Source organism: Bos indicus, chromosome 20 (genome assembly GCF_029378745.1).
Source record: "Bos indicus isolate NIAB-ARS_2022 breed Sahiwal x Tharparkar chromosome 20, NIAB-ARS_B.indTharparkar_mat_pri_1.0, whole genome shotgun sequence".
In the NCBI taxonomy this organism is placed as follows: Eukaryota; Metazoa; Chordata; class Mammalia; order Artiodactyla; family Bovidae; genus Bos; species Bos indicus.
The window spans coordinates 3,906,371-3,931,179 of record NC_091779.1 but is presented as its reverse complement, the minus strand read 5'-3'; the positions used below and the strand labels follow the sequence as shown (position 1 = coordinate 3,931,179).

The 24,809-nt window shown below is 39.8% G+C and overlaps 1 protein-coding gene across 2 annotated transcripts in view; it reads left to right on the top strand.

Annotated features, from left to right (window-relative positions):
* UBTD2 (ubiquitin domain containing 2) overlaps nucleotides 1-23,838 on the top strand; it is a 68,176-nt gene extending 44,338 nt beyond the window's left edge. For both annotated transcript variants that reach the window (XM_019982824.2, XM_070774520.1), the window contains exon 3: nucleotides 21,339-23,838. In XM_019982824.2, the coding sequence (XP_019838383.1) occupies nucleotides 21,339-21,736 (398 nt within the window). In that variant the 3' untranslated portion in view covers nucleotides 21,737-23,838. The remainder of the gene's footprint in view (nucleotides 1-21,338) is intronic.
* Nucleotides 23,839-24,809: the final 971 nt, after the last annotated feature.

The window sequence follows — 24,809 nt, the reverse complement described above, 5'->3', positions numbered from 1 at the left end:
ATCTTGCTCCTATATACTCTTTTGTGTAGTTTTCTATTTCTGTTTTTGGTTATACTTTTATTGGTTGTTTCTTTTTCAGTATCCTCCTATTTTTTTCTCCCCTCCCTCACCTCCCCAGGAATCTTTAGTAAAAGGGAAAAGATTCATATAATCTGAAGAGAAACACAGCTATGGATCAGTATCTTCCTTTATTTGTCTACATTTTGAAAGGAGCAGTGCTTTCCACTGTTTATCTGCTTTATGTCCTTTGATTCCTTTTCAAATAAAGGATGTTCAACTTAGTAACCTTCCCAGTTTTCCAAATCTCCATTAATTTTTTTGAATTAATTGTATATCTAAGAAACTTTTTAAAAATAGATCAGATCAGATCAGTCGCTCATTTGTGTCCGACTCTTTGCGACCCCACGAATCGCAGCACGCCAGGCCTCCCTGTCCATCACCAACTCCTGGAGTTCACTGAGACTCACGTCCATCGAGTCAGTGATGCCATCCAGCCATCTCATCCTCTGTCGTCCCCTTCTCCTCCTGCCCCCAATCCCTCCCAGCATCAGAGTCTTTTCCAATGAGTCAACTCTTCGCATGAAGTGGCCAAAGTACTGGAGTTTCAGCTTTAGCATCATTCCTTCCAAAGAAATCCCAGGGCTGATCTCCTTCAGAATGGACTGTTTGGATCCCCTTATATATATTCCATAGCTATCTTATTCTTTTATTAATGAAAGCTTATTAGGATTGTCTTGGGTTAGTAACATTGGCACCCACTATATATAGATCACTTTTTCTACACAGGTATAAAAATGATCCCTTCTATTTTTTAAAAATTTATAATAGAATGCTATTTTAATATGACTCTTAAGTTGCTATTTTCATGGATAATCTCTGAATTCTTTACCTCTTACGTGACTGAAGTACACATCATTTTGCTCCATTACTTTTTTTAGTTCTATAATTTGTCTTCAGATACTATCTTTATATAATATAAAGCGAAGGGCTTTCCTTTATAATTGATTTTATCATCCTCTTTTTAATGCTTGTGAGTGAGTGAGTGAAAGTTGCTCAGTCGTGTCCGACTCTTTGTGGCCCCATGGACTATATATATAGTTCATGGAATTCTCCAGGCCAGAATTCTGGAGTAGGTAGCCTTTCCCTTCTGCAGCGGCTCTTCCCAACCCAGGGACTGAACCCAGATCTCCCACATTGCAGGTGGATTCTTTACCAGCTGAGCCACAAGGGACCCCAAGAATACTGGAGTGGGTAGCCTATCCCTTTTCCAGCGGATCCTCCCAACCCAGGAATCAAACCGTGGTCTCTTTCATTACAGGCAGATTCTTTACCAACTGAGCTATCAGGGAAGCCCTTTATCTTCTATTTAAAGCAGAATATATTTGTATTTCTAAGGCCTACAAGTGGAGTTGGGGGTGTTGTTTATCTGTGATTGTCTTAATTTAGAAGCTCAAGACCCAGAACCTTAGAACTTTAACTTCCTTACTTTGTACTTATCATAGTTACCTATGGGAAAATCTGATTTCATTCAATAAATTATGGCCTTGTTTACAAGTTCATGGAGGTATCATAGTTCTGTTTCATTTAAAGTGGGGCCTACACATGGGCTCAATCTCTAAAAACTCAAGTCTCCCACTTCTGCTTTTATCTGTGTGAACTGAAGAGACATGATCCTGGCAGCTCCAGCAACTGACAGATTAAGGAGAATTATTCTGGGAAATTTGAGAATATTAAATGAGCTTCTACTCTTCCCCTCTATGTTAAGGAATATTTTCCACTTTAGCATGAAAGAATCAAATAGACTTTCTTAAGCTTTCTGTTTGAAAGTTCTATAATAACTTCCTGTGTATTATTATCATTGGTACCCTTGATTGATTTCCCTTGTTCATATCTGAAACTTACCAATAATGTTTGTTGAATGGACTTTTAAATTATGTTTTGTCATATACTCTAACTCACCATCAGTTTATAGCTTAGCTACTTCAGTTCAGTTGCTCAGTTGTGTTGGACTCTTTGAGACCCCATGAATCGCAGCATGCCAGGCCTCCCTGTCCATCACCAACTCCCGGAGTCCACTCAAACCCATGTCCATTGAGTCGGTGATGCCATCCAACCATCTCATCCTCTGTCGTCCCCTTCTCCTCCTGCCCTCAATCCCTCCCAGCATCAGGGTCTTTTCCAATGAGTCAGCTCTTCGCATAAGGTGGCCAAAATATTGGAGTTTCAGCTTCAACATCAGTCCTTCCAATGAACACCCAGGACTGATCTCCTTTAGGATGGACTGGTTGGATCTCCTTGCAGTCCAGGGGACTCTCAAGAGTCTTCTCCAACACCACAGTTCAAAAGCATCAGTTCTTCGGCACTCAGCCTTCTTTTTAGTCCAAATCTCACATCCATACATGACCACAGGAAAAACCATAGCCTTGACTAGACAGACCTTTGTTGGCAAAGTAATGTCTCTGCTTTTTAATATGCTGTCTAGGTTGGTCATAACTTTCCTTCCAAGGAGTAAGCATCTTTTAATTTCATGGCTGCAGTCACCATCTGCAGTGATTTTGGAGCCCAGAAAAATAAAGTCTGACACTGTTTCCACTGTTTCCCCATCTATTTCCCATGAAGTAATGGGACCGGAGGCCATGATCTTCGTTTTCGGAATGTTGAGCTTTAAGCCAACTTTTTCACTCTCCTCTGTTACTTTCATCAAGAAACTCTTTAGTTCTTCTTCACTTTCTGCCATAAGGGTGGTGTCATCTGCATATCTGAAGTTATTGATATTTCTCCCGGCAATCTTGATTCCAGCTTGTGCTTCCTCCAGCCCAGTGTTTCTCATGATGTACTCTGCATATAAGTTAAATAAGTAGGGTGACAATATACAGCCTTGATGTACTCCTTTTGCTATTTGGAACCAGTCTGTTGTTCCATGTCCAGTTCTAATTGTTGCTTCCTGATCTGCATACAGGTCTCTCAAGAGGCAGATCAGGTGGTCTGGTTGCCCATCTCTTTGAGAATTTTCCACAGTTTATTGTGATCCACACAGTCAAAGGCTTTGGCATAGTCAATAAAGCAGAAATAGATGTTTTTCTGGAACTCTCTTGCTTTTTTGATGATCCAGCAGATGTTGGCAATTTGATGTCTTGTTCCTCTGCCTTTTCTAAAACCTTCAGTTCAGTTCAGTCGCTCAGTCGTGTCTGACTCTTTGTGACCCCATGAATCGCAGCACACCAGGCCTCCCTGTCCATCACAAACTCCCATTGTTCACTCAGACTCACATCCATCGAGTCAGTGATGCCATCCAACCATCTCATCCTCTGTCATCCCCTTCTCCTCCTGCCCCCAATCCCTCCCAGCGTCAGAGTCTTTTCCAATGAGTCAACTCTCCGCATGAGGTGGCCAAAGTACTGGAGTTTCAGCTTCAGCATCAGTCTTTCCATTGAACACCCAGGACTGATCTCCTTTAGGATGGACTGGTTGGATCTCCTTGCAGTCCAAGGGACTCTCAAGAGTCTTCTCCAACACCACAGTTCAAAAGCATCAATTCTTCGGCACTCAGCCTTCTTCACGGTCCAACTCTCACATCCATACATGACCACAGGAAAAACCATAGCCTTGACTAGACAGACCTTTTTTGGCAAAGTAATATCTCTGCTTTTGAATATGCTATCTAGGTTGGACATAACTTTCCTTCCAAGGAGTAAACGTCTTTTAATTTCATGGCTGCAGTCACCATCTGCAGTGATTTTGGAGCCCCAAAAAATAAAGTCTGCCACTGTTTCCACTGTTTCCCCATCTATTTCCCAGGAAGTGATGGGACCGGATGCCGTGATCTTCGTTTTCTGAATGTTGAGCTTTAAGCCAACTTTTTCACTCTCCTCTGTTACTTTCATCAAGAAACTCTTTAGTTCTTCTTCACTTTCTGCCATAAGGGTGGTGTCATCTGTATATCTGAGGTTATTGATATTTCTCCCAGCAATCTTGATTCCAGCTTGTGTTTCTTCCAGTCCAGCATTTCTCATGATGTACTCTGCATATAAGTTAAATAAGTAGGGTGACAATATACAGCCTTGATGTACTCCTTTTGCTATTTGGAACCAGTCTGTTGTTCCATGTCCAGTTCTAACTGTTGCTTCCTGACCTGCATACAGATTTCTCAAGAGGCAGGTCAGGTGGTCTGGTATTCCCATCTCTTTCAGAATTTCCCACAGTTTATTGTGATCCACACAGTCAAAGGCTTTGGCATAGTCAATAAAGCAGAAATAGATGTTTTTCTGGAACTCTCTTGCTTTTTCCATGATCCAGAGGATGTTGTTACATGTTTTTACCTAGACCTCCTCAGTGGTATTGGTGAAATCCCTTCCATCTTTTAGATGTAATTATGTAATTGAAATTTTATCTTTGACACATTTTGTTATGTTAAACCATAAAGTCTTAAAGTGTTCAGCACTTCATATTTTGAGTTTAAAATATTGCATCGGCTTTAGCTCTTGTTCAGCTCAGGCTTTGGTATGCGACCTAGCCTTATTTCTTGTCTTTACTGTATTACTTATAGCTATGTGCCTTTGGGCAAATCACTTCTGTAAGCTTCAGTCCTCTCATCTATAAAATACGGATATAAGTGCCTGCCTTGGAGTGTGGTTGTATTGATTAAATGTGATGATAACACGTGTAAGTTGCTTACCTGGTCCAAAACACACTTAATAAATAGTAGTGCGGATGATTGTATTTCTTAACCTCTGACATTAACAAGTAAACTCCTTGCACCAAAATCTTAAATTATAGATTTCAATCATTTTCTGGATGTAATATTTACTGGTGACATCTTTCTTTGGTTTTTTAGAATACCCTTCTCTTGGGCATATGCCTAATGGAGTTTTGAGGTTGACCTTGATTCAGTAGCAAGCAGCAACAGATTTATTACTCAGACACCAAGCAGTGAGGACATTATTAGTTTAGCGTCATCTCACACCTGACTCATGCCTGTCCCCTTTGTCTGTAGCTGTCGGTGTTACTCACACGGTTACTGAACTGATCATAGACTGACAACCTGAAGAGATCCTAGGATATATGCTTCTTTCTAAATCATCTCCTTTTTTGTTTTCATCTCATCCTCTCTTCTCTTCCCATAATCTTTTTGTTATCTCACCTGTACTCATATTATCTTCCCAGTGTAAATATAAAAGTTCTTTAAAGTTTGAAAGCCGTATGAAAATGTCTTTGTAAATGTGTTTGTAAATAAGCAAGGATTGTGCTGTTTTGGTTTGTTGTATTTAGTGTCAGTGTTGTGTGCATAAAAATTATGTGTTTTTCCATGGCCTTTATTTTTGTGTTTCAAGGAAACAACAAAAAACCTTTTCCCTGTATTTTCTCTTTCGTTTCTTTTTCTAACAGTGGTTCCCTTCATAACTACATTTGTTTTATCTTAATTCCAGTCAGCAGGTCATATTCATTATATTCCTGCCTTGTGCAAGCATAAAATGAGTCTATGCTTTTAAATTGTCTTCCTCTGTTACTGTCAGTGAGAAGTCTTTAGTTTTTTTTCTTAAAAGGCGGTAGCGATTGTGAAGAGGGAAGTTGGTGTCCTAAAACTACCTGGGGATTTTATACATGAAGGTGTGTTTTCACTGTGGAAATTATGACTCAGGTAGAGGGTGGTATGAACATGTGCAATAGTGTACTGTTGTGGAAAAGCTCCCTGGATGATTCTAATGTCTGGTGCTTCTTTTCCATAGCCTCCCCATTCTAGAAGAGCTTTATTTTTCATTATTGACACAGCATTTTTTACTCATGGTCTTACGTTTCTTACAGCTTATTTTCTTTTTCTAGTTGAGTACTGTTTTTTCACTACCTGAAATTCCCCCAAACAGTATTTTGCCTGTGAAACCAGATTATAGATTAAGTGGCTTGCCCAAATTAGCATAAACAGGGTGAAAGAAAGGGAGGTGGTTTTATTTTCATTTTTCACAGAGTCTGGTTCATAGTGGGTTATTCAGATATTTTCAGTGAAAGCTTGTTCAGAAACAATATATGTTTATCTTGTAACAAGGAGGATTTAATGCTCTTTCTTAAATTACTATTTAGAAGATTTACAGGGATTTTTAAAATTGCCTGCTTCCTTTCCCTGCCTTCCATGGAAGGTTCCCTGACTTCTAGAAAGGTTTTTTTTTCTTTGGCATCTACAATTAGTATGTTTTCCAACTCCCTGCAATTCACATGTAAAAGCTCCCTTCTTAACCATCCTTCTGTAGGAAGAGGAGCTGTTCACCACTCCCCAAACACTTTTCTCATATTTAAAGACTTAACCCCAACATTATTCTTACTTCTTTCTCATCACTAAACATTACCAGTTCTTCAGATGAACATTTGAAGGCCAATTTCTTTTGTCCTTTTTCATGCTTCAGGATATGAGAAGTAGGGAGGGTAGGGGAGGGAGGAAGGAAGAGGGTTCAGGATGGGGAACGCGGGTATACCTGTGGCGGATTCATTTTGATATTTGGCAAAACTAATACAATATTGTAAAGTTTAAAAATAAAATAAAATTAAAAAAAAAAAAGAAAATGGTATTCTTTAAAACATACCTCTTTTTTAATCACCTTTAAAATACAGGTAGAAGAGGAATTGTCCAGTTTTTGTTTTTTTTTTTTTTCCTGGTCTTTCTTACTGCAAAATATATCAAATGTGAATAAATTAAATTACATATAATGTAGTTTAAATTTTTAAAAACCAAGGAGTTTATAAGTATCATTAATGGAGCATTTCTGTATTTAGGAAACCAACATGATAAAAAATCGTGGACTGAGAATCAGAAATAATAAAATACTACCAATTCATGTTTTGAATTGATATTATTTAATTTTCATCCTGTGATAATCACCTGCAACAGTCCCTATTTTAAACAGCTGAGAAAACTGAAGTACAGGGAGGTTATGTCATTTTTCCGAGGTAGAAGTCATGAAATTGGGTTTTAAACTCCAGTCCTAGATCTAACTAACTAAAGCAGTTAAATTACAAGGTCAAGTCATTTCATCTGTGTTTTCTATGAAGTTACTGCACAAGTAATCTCCAGTGTTAATTCCATATCTACCATTTTAAGTCCCTCCCACACTATACAGAGTACTTTAAAATGACATAGTTCTATTACTAGTAAAGAGAAACGAGTGGATTCTCTAAGACATGGACAGGCAGGAAATGCGTTAGTGTATTAGAGGCCCGTTAAGAAGCAAGTCATGAATTCTGAGTCCTTTAAAGGTCCCTATAAGAATTTGTCATTTAATAAACTTAATTCATGAAGATAAAAGTTTAAGAACAGAAGCATGAACCTCCTGTACATACAGGAGAGAGGGAATTTTTACCAGACTTGTATCTGGAAATGAAACAGGGTCTTAATAAAGGATCTGATGGCTGATTTATCATAATTAAATGTTGTATCCTTTTCTTCTCTTTATCTTCAAAAAGACAAAAACGATTTGGAGTTACGCAACGTAGCTTCATCTGCTCCTCCGCTGCTGTCACCCTTGTTTTCTTCAAATAAAGCAACAAAGTCCCTAAAATAGCTGAGGTGGGAGTTTGTCCCTTACTCAGTAGGCTTGTCTCTGAAGAAGACCTCCTTTCTTCCATTCTGGGTGGTAAGAATGGAGGGAAAGAAGGATTTCTAATGTGGTCTCAAGACATATATTGCCTCAACTTCTACTTCTGTAAAGCTGGGTCAGCTAAATAAACCAGATACAAGTGCTGCTGATCTATCCCTCTGTCCTTTTAAGGATCTGGACTTAAAAGATCAGTGTCTTCTTAGAAATGTGGCCAAATGTTCCACAAGCTCTTAGTCATGGTCTAACCTTCATACGACTTTGGTAATGCATCCAGACTAAGTCACTTTTCACCTGTGCTTGCTAGAAGAGATGATAGTCTTGGTGCTTCTGAATCCCGGTCTTAATAGCTAATTTGGTGGGATAAGATACCAGAACCTGCTTCTCCTAGAGCCTGATTACCAGACATAAGCTTAATTTAATTCCCACTAAAGAGTTTGCATGAGGGAGCCTGTAACCTGTTAGTTTTGAAAGACTGCTCATAATATCTAGATGAAGGGTAATTTTGATGGCCCTTTTGACATTGTGGTGTTTACAGAGAACCTTGTGAAGCCTAAAGCAGTGGACTCAAACATGATGAAATTGTTTCATCCTTTGTGATACTGCTATTGGTGAGCTACGCCCCCCCCCCCCCCGCCCCCCGCCATAAGTCTAGTTTTGAGATTTAAAACTTCTTGAGGAGGGAACTGACATTATTGAGTGTTTCTATGAATTCATTATATGTACCAGTCAATTTTGCGTGTGTTTTATTATTTAATCCTTAAAACAACTTTGTGAGGTAGATACTGTAGTCCTTGAGGAAACAGACTGACTATGTCTAAGATTAGAATCCAAATTAAAATTTTGGTGTGACAGCTCAAAGCCACTGTTCATTCTGTCAGATATCACTGCTTTTCCAACTTCTGTTCCTCTGACAGACTGAACAGTGGGCTGCCTGAGCCACAGGTCTAACCCAGTATTCTCTCCTTCCCATTCTTTGTTACTTCAGATTCTTTTCCTTTTTAACTGTGTCCAGGTCACTTGTGTGTCGGTCTTCTGTTGCTTTAGGAAGTCATGGTTTTTGAAGAGTTCATGCTTTCTTGGTCAGTTTGAAAAGTGAAGTCAAAAATAAAGACATCCTTTCTCATCCTTGGAAGAAACCCCAAGTGTGATACAAGCCTTGCAATTCTAGCGTACAGCTTTCATGATTAATTTTGGGAGGGAGATTTCTTCTATCAGATTGCCAGTATGTTTTCAATATTATTGATAAATGTTTTCAACACTATTAAGGTATATTGAAGAACACATATTTGAAGTATACAGTTTGATCAGCTTTGACATGTAAACACCCATGACTGACAAAAATTTTAATATCCTCAAAAGCGTCCTTACATAAAATTGATTTTCAACTTTGATTTTCAAATTTGATCATGTAACACTGCAAGTCTCACATGGTAAAAGTTTGAAGACCTAGTTGGTCTTAAACATAGAGGAAAACCATAAGATTGAAGATGGCGGAGGAGTAGGACGGGGAGAACACTTTCTCCCCCACAAACTCATCAAAAGAGCATTTAAACGTCGAGTAAATTCCACAAAACAACTTCTGAATGCCGGCAGAGGACATCAGGCACCCAGAAAAGCAATCCAACTCTTCGAAAGGAGGTAGGAAAAAATATAAAAGACAAAAAAAGAGACAAAAGAGGGAGGGACGGAGTTCCGTCCCGGGAAGGGAGTCTTAAAAAGAGAGCAGTTTCCAAACACCAGGAAACCTTCTCACTGCCGAATCTGTGCCGAGCTTTGGAAGCACAGAGGCCAACATAACGGGGAGAAAAAATAAATAAACAATTAAAACTCGAAGACTGCAAGTCCTACGGTAACTCCCCCAGCGGAGAAGCAGCGCAGACGCCTGCATGCGCCATTAGCAAGCGGGGGCTGGGCAGGGAGGCGCAGCGCAGGCTGCATCGCTTAGAGTAAGAATCTGGCCTGAATACCCTGAGCACTATCTGAGCGAAATAATTTGGGCTAGCAAACCAGACTGTGGGATATCTACCACGCGAAAAGCCAGCCCCAACCTAAGACACCGCCAGGCCCGCGCACGGAACAAAGAACTGAACAGAGATAGCTGGCTGCTGACCTTCCCCCTCCGGTGACAGGCAGCCAGAGCCGGAAGGAGGCAATCGCAGCCCCAGAGAGACATTATCTATAAAACTGTAAGCAGGCTTCTTTGCTAACTAAAACTTCTTGGGGGTCTGGACGGTTAACATCTGCCTGAGAAGGTGCGCCGGTTTTACACCCAGATAACCGAGTGGCGGGGAGGCGATAAGTCGCAGCATTGGCGCTCGCCAAACACCTCATCACTTGAGCTGCTCGGACCTGGGAAGAGCACAAAACTCAGGCCCAACTGAGTCTGCACCTCTGAGGACTGCCCGAGTGCCTGAACCTGAGCGGCTTGGACCTGGGAGGTACATGCAGCCCAGGGCCAGCCTTGGATTGTTCCTGGCGGAACAACCTAGAGCCCGAGCAGTGTGGGCAGGGAGGCTACACGCGCCGTGAGCGGGGGCAGACCCAGTGTGGCTGAGGCACTGCGAGCGCACGCTAGTGTTATTTGTTTGCAGCATCCCTCCCTCCCTCCCCACAGCGCGACTGAACAAAGAGAAGAAATACAGCTCCATCCATCAGAACACCGACACAAGCTTCCCTAACCAGGAAACCTTGACAAGCCACCTGTACAAACCCACACACAGCGAGGAAAAGCCACAATAAAGAGAACTCCACAGACTGCCAGAATACAGAAAGGACACCCCAAACTCAGCAATTTAAACAAGATGAAGAGACAGAGGAATAGCCAGCAGATAAAGGAACAGGATAAATGCCCACCAAACCAAACAAAAGAGGAAGAGATAGGGAATCTACCTGATAAAGAATTCCGAATAATGATAGTGAAATTGATCCAAAATCTTGAAATTAAAATGGAATCACAGATAAATAGCGTGGAGACAAGGATTGAGAAGATGCAAGAAAGGTTTAACAAGGACCTAGAAGAAATAAAAAAGTCAATATATAATGAATAATGCAATAAATGAAATTAAAAACACTCTGGAGGCAACAAATAGTAGAATAACAGAGGCAGAAGATAGGATTAGTGAATTAGAAGATAGAATGGTAGAAATAAATGAATCAGAGAGAATAAAAGAAAAACGAATTAAAAGAAATGAGGACAATCTCAGAGACCTCCAGGACAATATTAAACGCTACAACATTCGAATCATAGGGGTTCCAGAAGAAGAAGACAAAAAGAAAGACCATGAGAAAATGCTTGAGGAGATAATAGTTGAAAACTTCCCTAAACTGGGGAAGGAAATAATCACCCAAGTCCAAGAAACCCAGAGAATCCCAAACAGGATAAACCCAAGGCGAAACACCCCAAGACACATACTAATCAAATTAACAAAGATCAAACACAAAGAACAAATATTAAAAGCAGCAAGGGAAAAACAACAAATAACACACAAGGGAATCCCCATAAGGATAACAGCTGATCTTTCAATAGAAACTCTTCAAGCCAGGAGGGAATGGCAAGACATACTTAAAATGATGAAAGAAAATAACCTACAGCCCAGATTATTGTACCCAGCAAGGATTTCATTCAAGTATGAAGGAGAAATCAAAAGCTTCTCAGACAAGCAAAAGCTGAGAGAATTCTGCACCACCAAACCAGCTCTCCAACAAATACTAAAGGATATTCTCTAGACAGGAAACACAAAAATGGTGTATAAATTCGAACCCAAAACAATAAAGTAAATGGCAACAGGATCATACTTATCAGTAATTATCTTAAACGTAAATGGGTTGAATGCCCCAACCAAAAGACAAAGACTGGCTGAATGGATACAAAAACAAGACCCCTACATATGTTGTCTACAGGAGACCCACCTCAAAACAGGGGACACATACAGACTGAAAGTGAAGGGCTGGAAAAAGATTTTCCATGCAAATAGGGACCCAAAAAAAGCAGGAGTAGCAATACTCATATCAGATAAAATAGACTTTAAAACAAAGGCTGTGAAAAGAGACAAAGAAGGTCACTACATAATGATCAAAGGATCAATCCAAGAAGAAGATATAACAATTATAAATATATATGCACCCAACACAGGAGCACCGCAGTATGTAAGACAAATGCTAACAAGTATGAAAGGAGAAATTAACAATAACACAATAATAGTGGGAGACTTTAACACCCCACTCACACCTATGGATAGATCAACTAAACAGAAAATTAACAAGGAAACGCAAACTTTAAATGATACAATAGACCAGTTAGACCTAATTGATATCTATAGGACATTTCATCCCAAAACAATGAATTTCACCTTTTTCTCAAGCGCACATGGAACCTTCTCCAGGATAGATCACATCCTGGGCCATAAAGCTAGCCTTGGTAAATTCAAAAAAATAGAAATCATTCCAAGCGTCTTTTCTGACCATAATGCAGTAAGATTAGATCTCAATTACAGGAGAAAAACTATTAAAAATTCCAACATATGGAGGCTGAACAACACGCTGCTGAATAACCAACAAATCACAGAAGAAATCAAAAAAGAAATCAAAATTTGCATAGAAACGAATGAAAATGAAAACACAACAACCCAAAACCTGTGGGACACAGTAAAAGCAGTCCTAAGGGGAAAGTTCATAGCAATACAGGCACACCTCAAGAAACAAGAAAAAAGTCAAATAAATAACCTAACTCTACACCTAAAGCAACTAGAAAAGGAAGAAATGAAGAACCCCAGGGTTAGTAGAAGGAAAGAAATCTTAAAAATTAGAGCAGAAATAAATGCAAAAGAAACAAGAGAGACCATAGCAAAAATCAACAAAGCCAAAAGCTGGTTCTTTGAAAGGATAAATAAAATTGACAAACCATTAGCCAGACTCATCAAGAAACAAAGAGAGAAAAATCAAATCAATAAAATTAGAAACGAAAATGGAGAGATCACAACAGACAACACAGAAATACAAAGGATCATAAGAGACTATTATCAACAATTATATGCCAATAAAATGGACAATGAGGAAGAAATGGACAAATTCTTAGAAAAGTACAACTTTCCAAAACTCGACCAGGAAGAAATAGAAAACCTTAACAGACCCATCACAAGCACGGAAATTGAAACTGTAATCAAAAATCTTCCAGCAAACAAAAGCCCAGGTCCAGACGGCTTCACAGCTGAATTCTACCAAAACTTTAGAGAAGAGCTAACACCTATCCTGCTCAAACTCTTCCAGAAAATTGCAGAGGAAGGTAAACTTCCAAACTCATTCTATGAGGCCACCATCACCCTAATACCAAAACCTGACAAAGATCCCACAAAAAAAGAAAACTACAGGCCAATATCACTGATGAACATAGATGCAAAAATCCTAAACAAAATTCTAGCAATCAGAATCCAACAACACATTAAAAAGATCATACACCATGACCAAGTGGGCTTTATCCCAGGGATGCAAGGATTCTTCAATATCCGCAAATCAATCAATGTAATACACCACATTAACAAATTGAAAAATAAAAACCATATGATTATCTCAATAGATGCAGAGAAAGCCTTTGACAAAATTCAACACCCATTTATGATAAAAACTCTCCAGAAAGCAGGAATAGAAGGAACATACCTCAACATAATAAAAGCTATATATGACAAACCCACAGCAAACATTACCCTCAATGGTGAAAAATTGAAAGCATTTCCTCTAAAGTCAGGAACAAGACAAGGGTGCCCACTTTCACCATTACTATTCAACATAGTTTTGGAAGTTTTGGCCACAGCAATCAGAGCAGAAAAAGAAATAAAAGGAATCCAAATTGGAAAAGAAGAAGTAAAACTCTCACTATTTGCAGATGACATGATCCTCTACATAGAAAACCCTAAAGACTCCACCAGAAAATTACTAGAACTAATCAATGATTATAGTAAAGTTGCAGGATATAAAATCAACACACAGAAATCCCTTGCATTCCTATACACTAATAATGAGAAAACAGAAAGAGAAATTAAGGAAACAATTCCATTCACCATTGCAACGAAAAGAATAAAATGCTTAGGAATATATCTACCTAAAGAAACTAAAGACCTATATATAGAAAACTATAAAACACTGGTGAAAGAAATCAAAGAGGACACGAATAGATGGAGAAATATACCATGTTCATGGATTGGAAGAATCAATATAGTGAAAATGAGTATACTACCCAAAGCAATTTATAGATTCAATGCAATCCCTATCAAGCTACCAACAGTATTCTTCACAGAGCTAGAACAAATAATTTCATAATTTGTATGGAAATACAAAAAACCTCGAATAGCCAAAGCGATCTTGAGAAAGAAAAATGGAACTGGAGGAATCAACCTACCTGACTTCAGGCTCTACTACAAAGCCACAGTTATCAAGACAGTATGGTACTGGCACAAAGACAGAAATATAGATCAATGGAACAAAATAGAAAGCCCAGAGATAAATCCACGCACATATGGACACCTTATCTTTGACAAAGGAGGCAAGAATATACAATGGATTAAAGACAATCTCTTTAACAAGTGGTGCTGGGAAATCTGGTCAACCACTTGTAAAAGAATGAAACTAGAACACTTTCTAACACCATATACAAAAATAAACTCAAAATGGATTAAAGATCTCAACGTAAGACCAGAAACTATAAAACTCCTAGAGGAGAACATAGGCAAAACACTCTCTGACATACATCACAGCAGGATCCTCTATGACCCACCTCCCAGAATATTGGAAATAAAAGCAAAAATAAACAAATGGGACCTAATTAAACTTAAAAGCTTCTGCACATCAAAGGAAACTATTAGCAAGGTGAAAAGACAGCCTTCAGAATGGGAGAAAATAATAGCAAATGAAGCAACCGACAAACAACTAATCTCAAAAATATACAAGCAACTCCTACAGCTCAACTCCAGAAAAATAAATGACCCAATCAAAAAATGGGCCAAAGATCTAAATAGACATTTCTCCAAAGAAGACATACAGATGGCTAACAAACACATGAAAAGATGCTCAACATCACTCATTATCAGAGAAATGCAAATCAAAACCACTATGAGGTACCATTTCACACCAGTCAGAATGGCTGCGATCCAAAAGTCTACAAATAATAAATGCTGGAGAGGGTGTGGAGAAAAGGGAACCCTCTTACACTGTTGGTGGGAATGCAAACTAGTACAGCCACTATGGAGAACAGTGTGGAGATTCCTTAAAAAACTGGAAATAGAACTGCCTTATGATCCAGCAATCCCACTGCTGGGCATACACACTGAGGAAACCAGAAGGGAAAGAGACACGTGTACCCCAATGTTCATTGCAGCACTGTTTATAATAGCCAGGACATGGAAGCAACCTAGATGTCCATCAGCAGATGAATGGCTAAGAAAGCTGTGGTACATATACACAATGGAGTATTACTCAGCCATTAAAAAGAATACATTTGAATCAGTTCTAATGAGGTGGATGAAACTGGAGCCTATTATACAGAGTGAAGTAAGCCAGAAGGAAAAACGCCAATACAGTATACTAACGCATATATATGGAATTTAGAAAGCTGGTAACGATAACCCTGTATACGAGACAGCAAAAGAGACACTGACGTATAGAACAGTCTTATGGACTCTGTGGGAGAGGGAGAGGGTGGGAAGATTTGGGAGAATGGCATTGAAACATGTGAAATGTCATGTATGAAACGAGATGCCAGTCCAGGTTCAATGCACGATACTGGATGCTTGGGGCTGGTGCACTGGGACGACCCAGAGGGATGGTGTGGGGAGGGAGGAGGGAGGGGGTTCAGGATGGGGAACACATGTATACCCGTGGTGGATTCATTTTGATGTTTGGCAGAACTAATACAATTATGTAAAGTTTGAGAATAGAATAAAATTAATTAAAAAAAAAAACAAAACAGGAAAACCACTGAGGCCTTTGAATGCTTACAAAGATGTCTTTTTTTTAATCTCAAAGACTGCTTGAGAAACAGTAAAGTGTTAGATGTTATGACATTTAAGAAAGCTATTTTTATTATTTGGTTTTTAATTTAGTCCTGTCTTTATAATTTTCTTGTGAAATATTTTGCAGCCAAATTAAAAGCAGCCATAGAAAACAAGGAAAATTTAACATCGGAGCCAATCATCTAGATAGAAGATAAATAAAAACAACCTCAAACAATTATGTATGAAATCAGGACAGAAGGTAGTCTTGGCAGCTTTCTTCCTGCCCTGGGGAGCTTTCAGGGCTTCCTGACCAGGGGAAGCAGTGGCCTGGCGGCATTTATCCCTGTGGCCATCTGTCTCTCTGCTAGGACTCGGTTGAGGCCTATAATGATGTTGTGAGGAGAAGGAGGAATAAAAGACGGGTGTACTTCCACAAAGAACGTTTGGTGAGCAATCTAAGCAACCCTGGCTAGCACATCTTTAGAACGAGTGGGGAATTGTTAGATGAGCTGCACCATCAGTGGTCAGTGGGTGATAATTTAAAACCTTTTGTAAATTGCAGATGCAAACCCAGCTAGGAGTAATTTTTGGAAAGGTTAAAAAAAATCCTAATCTTACCTACTTTTAGAGTGGTCCCTTCCCTTTTGTGTTTATACACAGGGTTTCTTTAAGGGAAGCTATCCATCTTCTCACCATACTCTGTTTTTTACACTCTCCTCTCAAATATTGTAGATGAAACATTGACAGCAATATGTCCGTTTTGTCACTACATGTGGTGGCTTCAGAGCACTGAAACTTCTTAGTCACCACTTCCTTTTGCCTCCTCTTCTGTATCCTCCTTTGCTTGGTCACTAACAGCACTGGCAAATGTATTTTGGGCTGCACTGTGCCTTGTGATTCACGTTTGGCTTTTCATCCCTCTTGTATTTGTCCTCTGCCTTTTTCCAAGAGCATTTCTTCCTTCCACTAGCCATATCATTAACCTGAGAGTCCAGTAGAGCTATCACAAGCCCTGAAGCCTTATCCGTGTGTCATACATTTACTTCTTCAGGAATCAGATTATGGTACTCTGTTACTCTCTGACCCGGGACAAGCTTACCTGTCTCTTCTTCAGTTTTCCCATTTGTAAAATGAGTATGATAAACTTACTTTACTGGGTCATTGTGAGAATTAAATGTCATTGTATATGAAGTGCTCAGACAGAGCTAGTAAGCCCTCTTTTTAAGTGTTTGCTTTTATGTTTAAGCTTGTACATTCAAGATTATTACTGTACACACTGCTTTTATCTTTTTCCAAATATGCCTCTTCAGTTACCTTCAGATAACTCAATTGAAGTATCTCCCCATACCTGCAGCAGTTAAGACTAAGCAAAGAATCTTGTAACCCTGAATTCTTTATCACTCTCATTTCCTAGTTAGGTGATTTGCCTTTCCTAAACTATCACTGGGCTTCCCTGGTGGCTTAGATGGTAAAAGAATCCGCCTGCATTGCAGGAGACCTGGGTTCAGTCTCTGGGTTGGGAAGATCCCCTGGAGGAGAGCATGGCAACCCCCTCCAGGATTCTTGCCTGAAGAATCTCCATGGACAGAGGATCCTGGCAGGCTATAATCCATGGGGTTGCAGAGAGTCGGACACGACTGAGCACACACACAATCTATCATTAGGTCCTGCTAATTACCACCAATTCTTTCAGATCCATTTCTTTCCATTGTTAGGCAATCATTTTAGCTGGTTCCCCTAATTCCAGTCAGTCACTCTCGTTTCATGCAAATAATAAAATAATCTTTAGGCTTTGTCTTATTCCCTGGCATAATATTTCTTGGCATATAGTAGGCACTCAATATTTGTAGGAGTGACTCATGGACTGGTATTAGCCACCTTTAGAAATGTTCTATAGTATTAAGTCTCCCTAAGCCTTCTATTAGATTTTCACTGTTGCTGTTTAGTAATTTCACACAGTTGATTCTGTATTTCACCTCAGCAAAGCCACTTTTTATTCCATACTTACATTAATTCTTATTTCCATATAATTCATATTTCTTGGGATGCCCTTTATTTGTATTGTGTCATGCCTGTAGTGGAGTAAAGTGTTAGCTGTGCCGTCGTGTCCGACTCTTTGTGACCCCGTGGACTGTATGTAGCTTCCCAGGCTCCTCTGTCCATGGGATTCTCCAGGCAGGAATACTGGAGTGGGTAGCCATTCCCTTCTCCAGGGGATCTTCCTGACCCAGGGATTGAGCCCAGGTCTCTTGGATTGTTGGCAGATTCTTTACTGCCTGAGCCACCAGAGAAGCTCCCTGTGTCATGCTTAGAGCACACTATTTTTATAGAGTTTTTTCTTTCTTGGCTCTACCAGCTCTAGTCCCATCACTGCTGTGTGATACCTTGGCTCCTCTGTCTGGTTCTCAGTGTATCAATTTGTATTTAAACCCTTGGTGGTTACACTATGTCTGCTTCCCTTGACTCTAAGCTCCTGGGGATCAGGGGCAGCCTTTGCTTCCTTGTAACCCTCTGTGCTCAGTGCCAGTGACACACCCTAACACTTCCAGGTGTTTGCCAAGTGATGGAGACCACCGTTAGTTTTGTCTTTAATAAAAAGACGCAGGGCCGTAAAACGGTGGGGGATTTGGGAATATATTGTTCAGAACAGTTTGAGCCTACAGAGGAGTCATTCTGCTCTGTATAGGTAACTCTGGGGTAGTATTCAGCTCTGGTCTATATTGATTAATTTTTTGATACTTATGGACTCAGATATTTAATGTGGGTAGAGGGTAATCCATAAAACTAGTCTAAAAATATAATTAATATTTGACTTCATGGCCTGAATTTTTGGCATATTTATTTTTTAGTTTAATCTAAAACTGGAACATATTTATAATTCAGTTTGCAATATAATTTGACTGGCAGGAGTGAAGAACAGAGTAAACCAGAAAATTTCATGTTAGATAAATTGAAGTTACCTTTCCCCAAAATATCGGAATATAGGAGCTTCTTAGCCGTAGAGTCTGGATAGTTTATTTCCGGCATTATAGATGTGAGGCTTCCTGAGCTGGAGCAAGAAGATGTGCCATCCAGCTGTACCTCTTCCATGGGGCTTTTATTCTTACCCATTTGAATCTGAAAACTGAACCCTTGACTTTCTGGGCTGAAGGGCAGGTGGGGAAAGACTCAGCTTTACACTGTGATGCAGAAGTGAGTATTCAGATCTGGGAAGACCACAGTGCCTGGCAGGCTGTGTGTCTGTCGTAAGGGTGCCTTGCGCTGCTGTTCAGCCCTGGACAAGACGCTGCCACAGCGCCTTGCGCCCTCCTTTCTCGGGAGGCTGGAAATGCAGGCTGCCTTTTGGTCAAGACATGATTCTGCCCACAGTTTGACAGCTTTGGTTTGCTTTCCTGTTCTCTATCTCTTGTGGTGCATGAATATGAAGCAGTGTGTGTAAACCTGGAAACCAATTTACAGGTCATTTTTATCCTGCCTCATTTAGCTAATTGAGAAAAGTATTTGAGGTTAAAGAATGCTGCTGGAGGTTGTACACCTAGTTAATAACAAGGCTGGGAGTATCGTCATGGTCTCCTGATTGCAAAAGTAGTGATTTAGCTTGGTCTCTTGGGACTTCCCTGGCATTTAAGACTTCCCGCTTCCACTGCAGGGGGTGCATGGATTTGATCCTGGTCAGGGAACTAAGATCCTGCATGTCATACTGCGTGGGCAAAAAAGGCAACCAAAAAACAAGGTGTAGAATGGTGCCTGTCTAAGAGAACTTTTTTTTTAATAGAATAGTTACGTTAATATATGGGCTTCCCCGGTGGCTCAGTGGTAAAGAATCCGCCTGCAGTGCAGGAGATGCAGGAGACTCTGGTTTGATCCTTGGGTCAGGAAGATCCCCTGGAGGAGGGCATTGCAACCTACTCCAGTTTTCTTGCCTGGAGAATCCCATGGACAGAGGAGCCTGGCGGGCTACGGTCCATGGAGTTGCACAGAGTCAGACACGACTGAAGGATCTTAGCATGCACGCATGTAAATACATGCTCTTGTACCTGTCAGGCTGGTATCAGTGGGATGTGTATCTGAAGTTATTTTCCTGAGAGAGATGATGAGTCTGTAGTGAACTCTCCACCTTTTCTTTGCTAGTTTTCCTAATGGTCAGGCCATCTGAAAGACACTGGTAGGTTTCTTTGCCTTAGAACAAGCCTATATCAAGTATGTACACAGTGAAGTTTGCACAACTGATTTTATAAATAACATTCTACAGTGTGATGGCTGCTAGTTTAGGAAACTGCTGGTGATCACAGCTGGGCTTGAAACATGTCCATCTCTACAGTTTCATAGGAGTGTTCAGATTAATTAGTGAACAGCACAGAGGCTGAACATGAAACACAGAGGAAGGGGAGATTCACGAGTATTGATGCTTGGTGGCTGAGGTCTCACCCCAGCCCATCGTACGTAACTTAGAAAGCAGGCCCAGGTCAACGCTTGGTGCGTTGGCGACTGTTCGAATCTCATGTGGAATTCTTTGTATTTTCCGCCTGTTGATAGTGACCACAGAGACCAGGTTATTAACTCACCTGTTCATTGATAACCATTTCTCAGTGTCCCACTTCCCATGTTCATTAGCCTGTGTGTAGTGTTTTGAATATAGATGTTTTTGGTTTTTATCTATATTGAACAAAGGACACATTATGAATACCTTACAATAAAGCATTCATTCAGTATGCCCTCAAGTTCCCCAAGGGAAGCTCTGGTAATTACAATGCAGTTTATAAAGAAATTAACCATGAATATCTTCTTTTAAGATAAGATAAAAGTGAGCAACTTATCTTCTCATAAGATAAAAAGCAAACACTTTTTATCCCCTCCCCTGAGCAGTGGGTTATAAACTTCATACTTCTTTTATTCTTCCTTTTTAACCCGTAGCTTCTCTGTAACAGATTGACTAATAATTAGGGTAAATAAAACACCTCAGTCACTTCTGTGGTAATTGTGCTAATGAGATTCATATATAAGCCATGAGCCAGTGGCAGCTGGTAAGCTTGTCATCTCTAGTTTGTGATTTCTTTGGACTGAGGTCTTCTGGCAAAGGAAGTCTGGGCATTAAGAGAACCACTCTGGGATGCTATTGTGGTGAATTGGGCTTAGAGATCTGGTTTTTTTGTTTGTTTGTTTTTTAAGGTTAACTGATTCGTTTCCTAAAAGATATCCCACTGCAGTTTGAATTTCCCCTTAATTTGGTCTGAGCATTGAAATATTAGTAAATTGGAATTTTGTGTGCTTTTTTTCCTTTTTTAATGAAACCGTAAATTAGGTATAAAATGACTTAGAAGTGTGAGGGTAAGGAGTTAGGGTCCTGGTTCATTTGATAAACACTAAGATAATTGGGGGCTTCCCTGGTGGCTCAGACAGTAAAGAATTTGCCTGCCACGCAGGAGACCCAGGTCTGATCCCTGGGTCAGGAAGATCCCCTGGAGAAGGAAATAGCTACCCACTCCTCTGTTCTTGCCTGGAGAATTCCATGGACAGAGGAGCCTGGCAGGCTACAGTCCACGGGGTTGCAAAGAATCGGACACAAGTGAGCAACTGACACTTGCCCTTTTTCAGATAATTGGTCATGGGCCATCCATGATAACAGTCGTTGACCACTGACAGAGATTGGTCTTATTTTACATTTTTTTCCCTTTTAAGTGGCAAGCCAGGGAGATGTTTGAGCATTTGCACAATGTAAAGAAAAATGCATTCATTTAGGTTAAACCCTTTTTCATTTCTTCTCTTTCTGAAGGTGCACTTACAGAGTGCTATGATGAACTGGGGAATAGATACCAGCTTCCAGTCTATTGCTTGGCACCACCAATCAACATGATAGAGGAAAAGAGCGACATAGAGACTCTGGATATTCCTGAGCCACCGCCCAATTCTGGGTATGAATCTCAGCTCCGTTTGCGCCTCTCCACTGGCAAAGACCTCAAACTTGTGGTCCGCAGCACAGACACAGTGTACCACATGAAGAGACGACTGCATGCTGCGGAAGGAGTGGAACCAGCTAGTCAGCGGTGGTTCTTTTCTGGCAGACCTCTCACTGACAAAATGAGATTGGAAGAGCTGAAGATCCCAAAGGACTATGTCGTACAGGTTATAATGAGCCAACCTCTGCAGAACCCAACACCAGTTGAGAACTGACCTAGTCCTGTTGGCCGTCCCCAGATCCTTCATGCCCCTTTTTATTGTTCTCATTTCCTACTCTATGGCGTGAAATCTGTTTTCACTGCTCTGAATTCCATATGAATGGATTTAGTTCTGAGGAATTATCAGTGAAAAATTCCATCTGTGATGGAGACCAACAAAAGTAATTAATAAAACACAAAGAGCCAGCCTTTGAGACTCATGTAATTACAATTTTTAATTCAAGAGGCAGTTAAGAAATAGATAACCTTTTATTTTAAAACACCCAACAACTATGTAATGGCTGTATTTAAATGATTTGGACTGTAAATAGAAGATTGCACCCATGAAGAACAGCACCAAGCACCTATGAATACAGAGTTCTCAAATATAATTTCCAGAAATCATCGATAACAGTTATAAAACTTGAGCTTTTTGAAATGGAAACTAACAGAGCAGTACTTGAGGTTCGATAACTTTTCTGGTCTTAGTTCTTTGCTCAAGTCATATTTAGCCATAAAGGCGTAGAGACTGGCAAGTTGTGCTTCAGTATTGCTACTCCCATTCTCATGGGTTGAGCTCCTTATTTACGTTCACACTAAATTTTGGTGCCTTTCTAGCGCGTTGGTGGCAGGCATCTTTCTGGAACACTAGGCAATAATTTCGTCAGTGCATTCAGATCTCTGATTTTCAACTGATACTTAGTTGAAAAGTCCATTGTCCTCTTGCTGCATAAGTATTCTGAAATGTCTATATAAGAAGCTGTTTTCATATCCAAGCTTAGAAGGTCACTACTATATAATACCTTCATTGATCTGCCTACTCTGCTTAGAACTTTCAGAGCTAGCTGTGCCCCAAATGCATGCATACTAGGTCAGGGAATGCACAGAATCAATAAAGTAATTATCTTGTCTCCCCCGGTTTGCAGGAAGGGTGTAAGGAAAACCCATTCTGTCTGTGCCTAGGAGAATTGTGCCTGTCTTCAATCTTTCAGAAAAAAAATTTCAAGTCATAATTTACTAGTGAAAAATTTCCTGGCATCACTTAAACATTGGCAGTGAGACCTAATGATGATACGTTGCTTTATACTTCAGTGCTTACCATAATAGCTCACTGTTACCTGTAGTTGTGGTGGATGAGAATTTTCCTCTCTCATCTTTCATAGCAAAGAGGCAAATTAAGAAGCATCGGCAGATTATAAAACTGAAAAATTCCATGGCATAACCTGATTCTTCTGTATAAATTCCATGGCTTCTCAATGGAATAAAGCTGCCAAGGATTGTATTTAATGAGGAGCCTTTTCAAAGTTGGTTCCATAGGTGAGAAGGGGGCTAGCACATACGATGTCCCTGAACCTCTAGGAACCCATGAGATGGAGAAGCAGAGGCAAGCAGGCACTTAACTCGGTTCTCAAATGGGAGATGATCAGACCTCCACACTCATTTTGGATGTGAAGCACCATTATTAATTCAGTGGCAGACTGAAACTGCTATTTAGTTTAAATGTTATGTTTAAAATGTTATTAAATTTCCTATAGCCTGATTAGATACAATATCTATAATTGTAATGTAGCGTGTTTCTGAGAGCTTTAACTGTTTCTCTTTTTTATGCAATCATTTTAAAGATTGTGGCTACATTTAATTTAGCTTTGCTGATAATTGAATCTAAATTCAAGAGGGGACAGCAACATTAATTCCAAAGGAATATTTTTATATGTGGAGGTGGAGGTACATGAGGGTGTTTTAGAATAATGCCCCGTCATCAAAATGTTTCTTAATTTGTTTGCCACATTAAACAGCAGCATCTCTCAAAGTTTGTCAACTGGAGGGAAAAAAATGTTCAAATCTATTTTTCTTAAGTAAATTCGGTGATATAATTATCTATGATTGATAAAAGTTTTTTTGTTTGTTGAGGATTTGAGCTCTGTTAAGAGTTTATTTTATTTTAAAGGAACATATACCTTGAATAACAATTTTCTGGGCATGTTTAACTAACCTAGGTGAGAAAACCATGGTGCTGTTTAATTGTAAATAGATTGATATAAGATTGGACCAATACTTGATGTGTACAATTTTAGTATGTAGGGTTTTTGTGCTTTTTAAAAAAAAAAGTTCAATTTTTCTCTTTGTCTTTGCCTTTATTCTGGGTGTTTAACTATTATTACTGTCCACAGTAAGGGTAATCTGCTTCTTACTGATAAAACTTCTAAAAAGGTTTTTCCCCTTTTAAAACCCTTCCAGGTCAGTAAATAACAAGTTCATCATCACCAAACCTAGACTCTGCTGTATCAAACCATACATGGGCATTTATAGATACACTTTATTTGCTGCCTTGAAACCTTGGGCTCAGTAGGTTGTTGTTTTTTTAAGAATCATGCTGTAAACCAAAACCCATCATTCAGTTTTTCAGAAGGATTATCCATTTTGGATCCAAGTGGCAGGTTTTGATTGTTGAATTTTTATTTAAAATAAGCAGTACGTTCACATGGGAAAAAAATCCGAACATAAAAAAGTCTCTCTTCGACTCCTGCGCTTCATCTCGCATTTCTTCTCTCCAGAGGTAACAGCTGTTCACAGTTTTCTGGATATCTTTAGAGATATTCTAGCACAGTGGTTCTGACACTTCAGCATACATCAGAATTACCTGTAAGGCTTATTAAAAACACAGATTTAAAAAACATACAGATTGCTGGACTCCTCTCCCAGAGGCTCCAAGTTAGTAGGTCTGAGTCGGGGGCAGGTACAAAATTTGCATTTCTGAGAGTTCCCAGGTGATGCTGCTACTGCTGCTCCCAATGTGAGAAGCACTGCTCTGACATGTGTGAGTATATTCACCCATCCTGCCTTGTCTTTTTCATAAATAACATACGCTATTCTAGACATTTGATTCTGGTGAATCTTAGAGATTGTTCCCTATAACTTGAGCTAGATCTGCTTCATTCCTTTATAGCTGAGTGGCATTCCATTGTTTGGAGTACCACAGGTCTTTCTAGACTTTGGTACTGTAAACGGTGCTCCTGTGAAATGTCCTTTTCTGTAGTTACATCCTTGTGTCTGTGTACAACCATGGAATACACTGCTGAAGAGGGGGT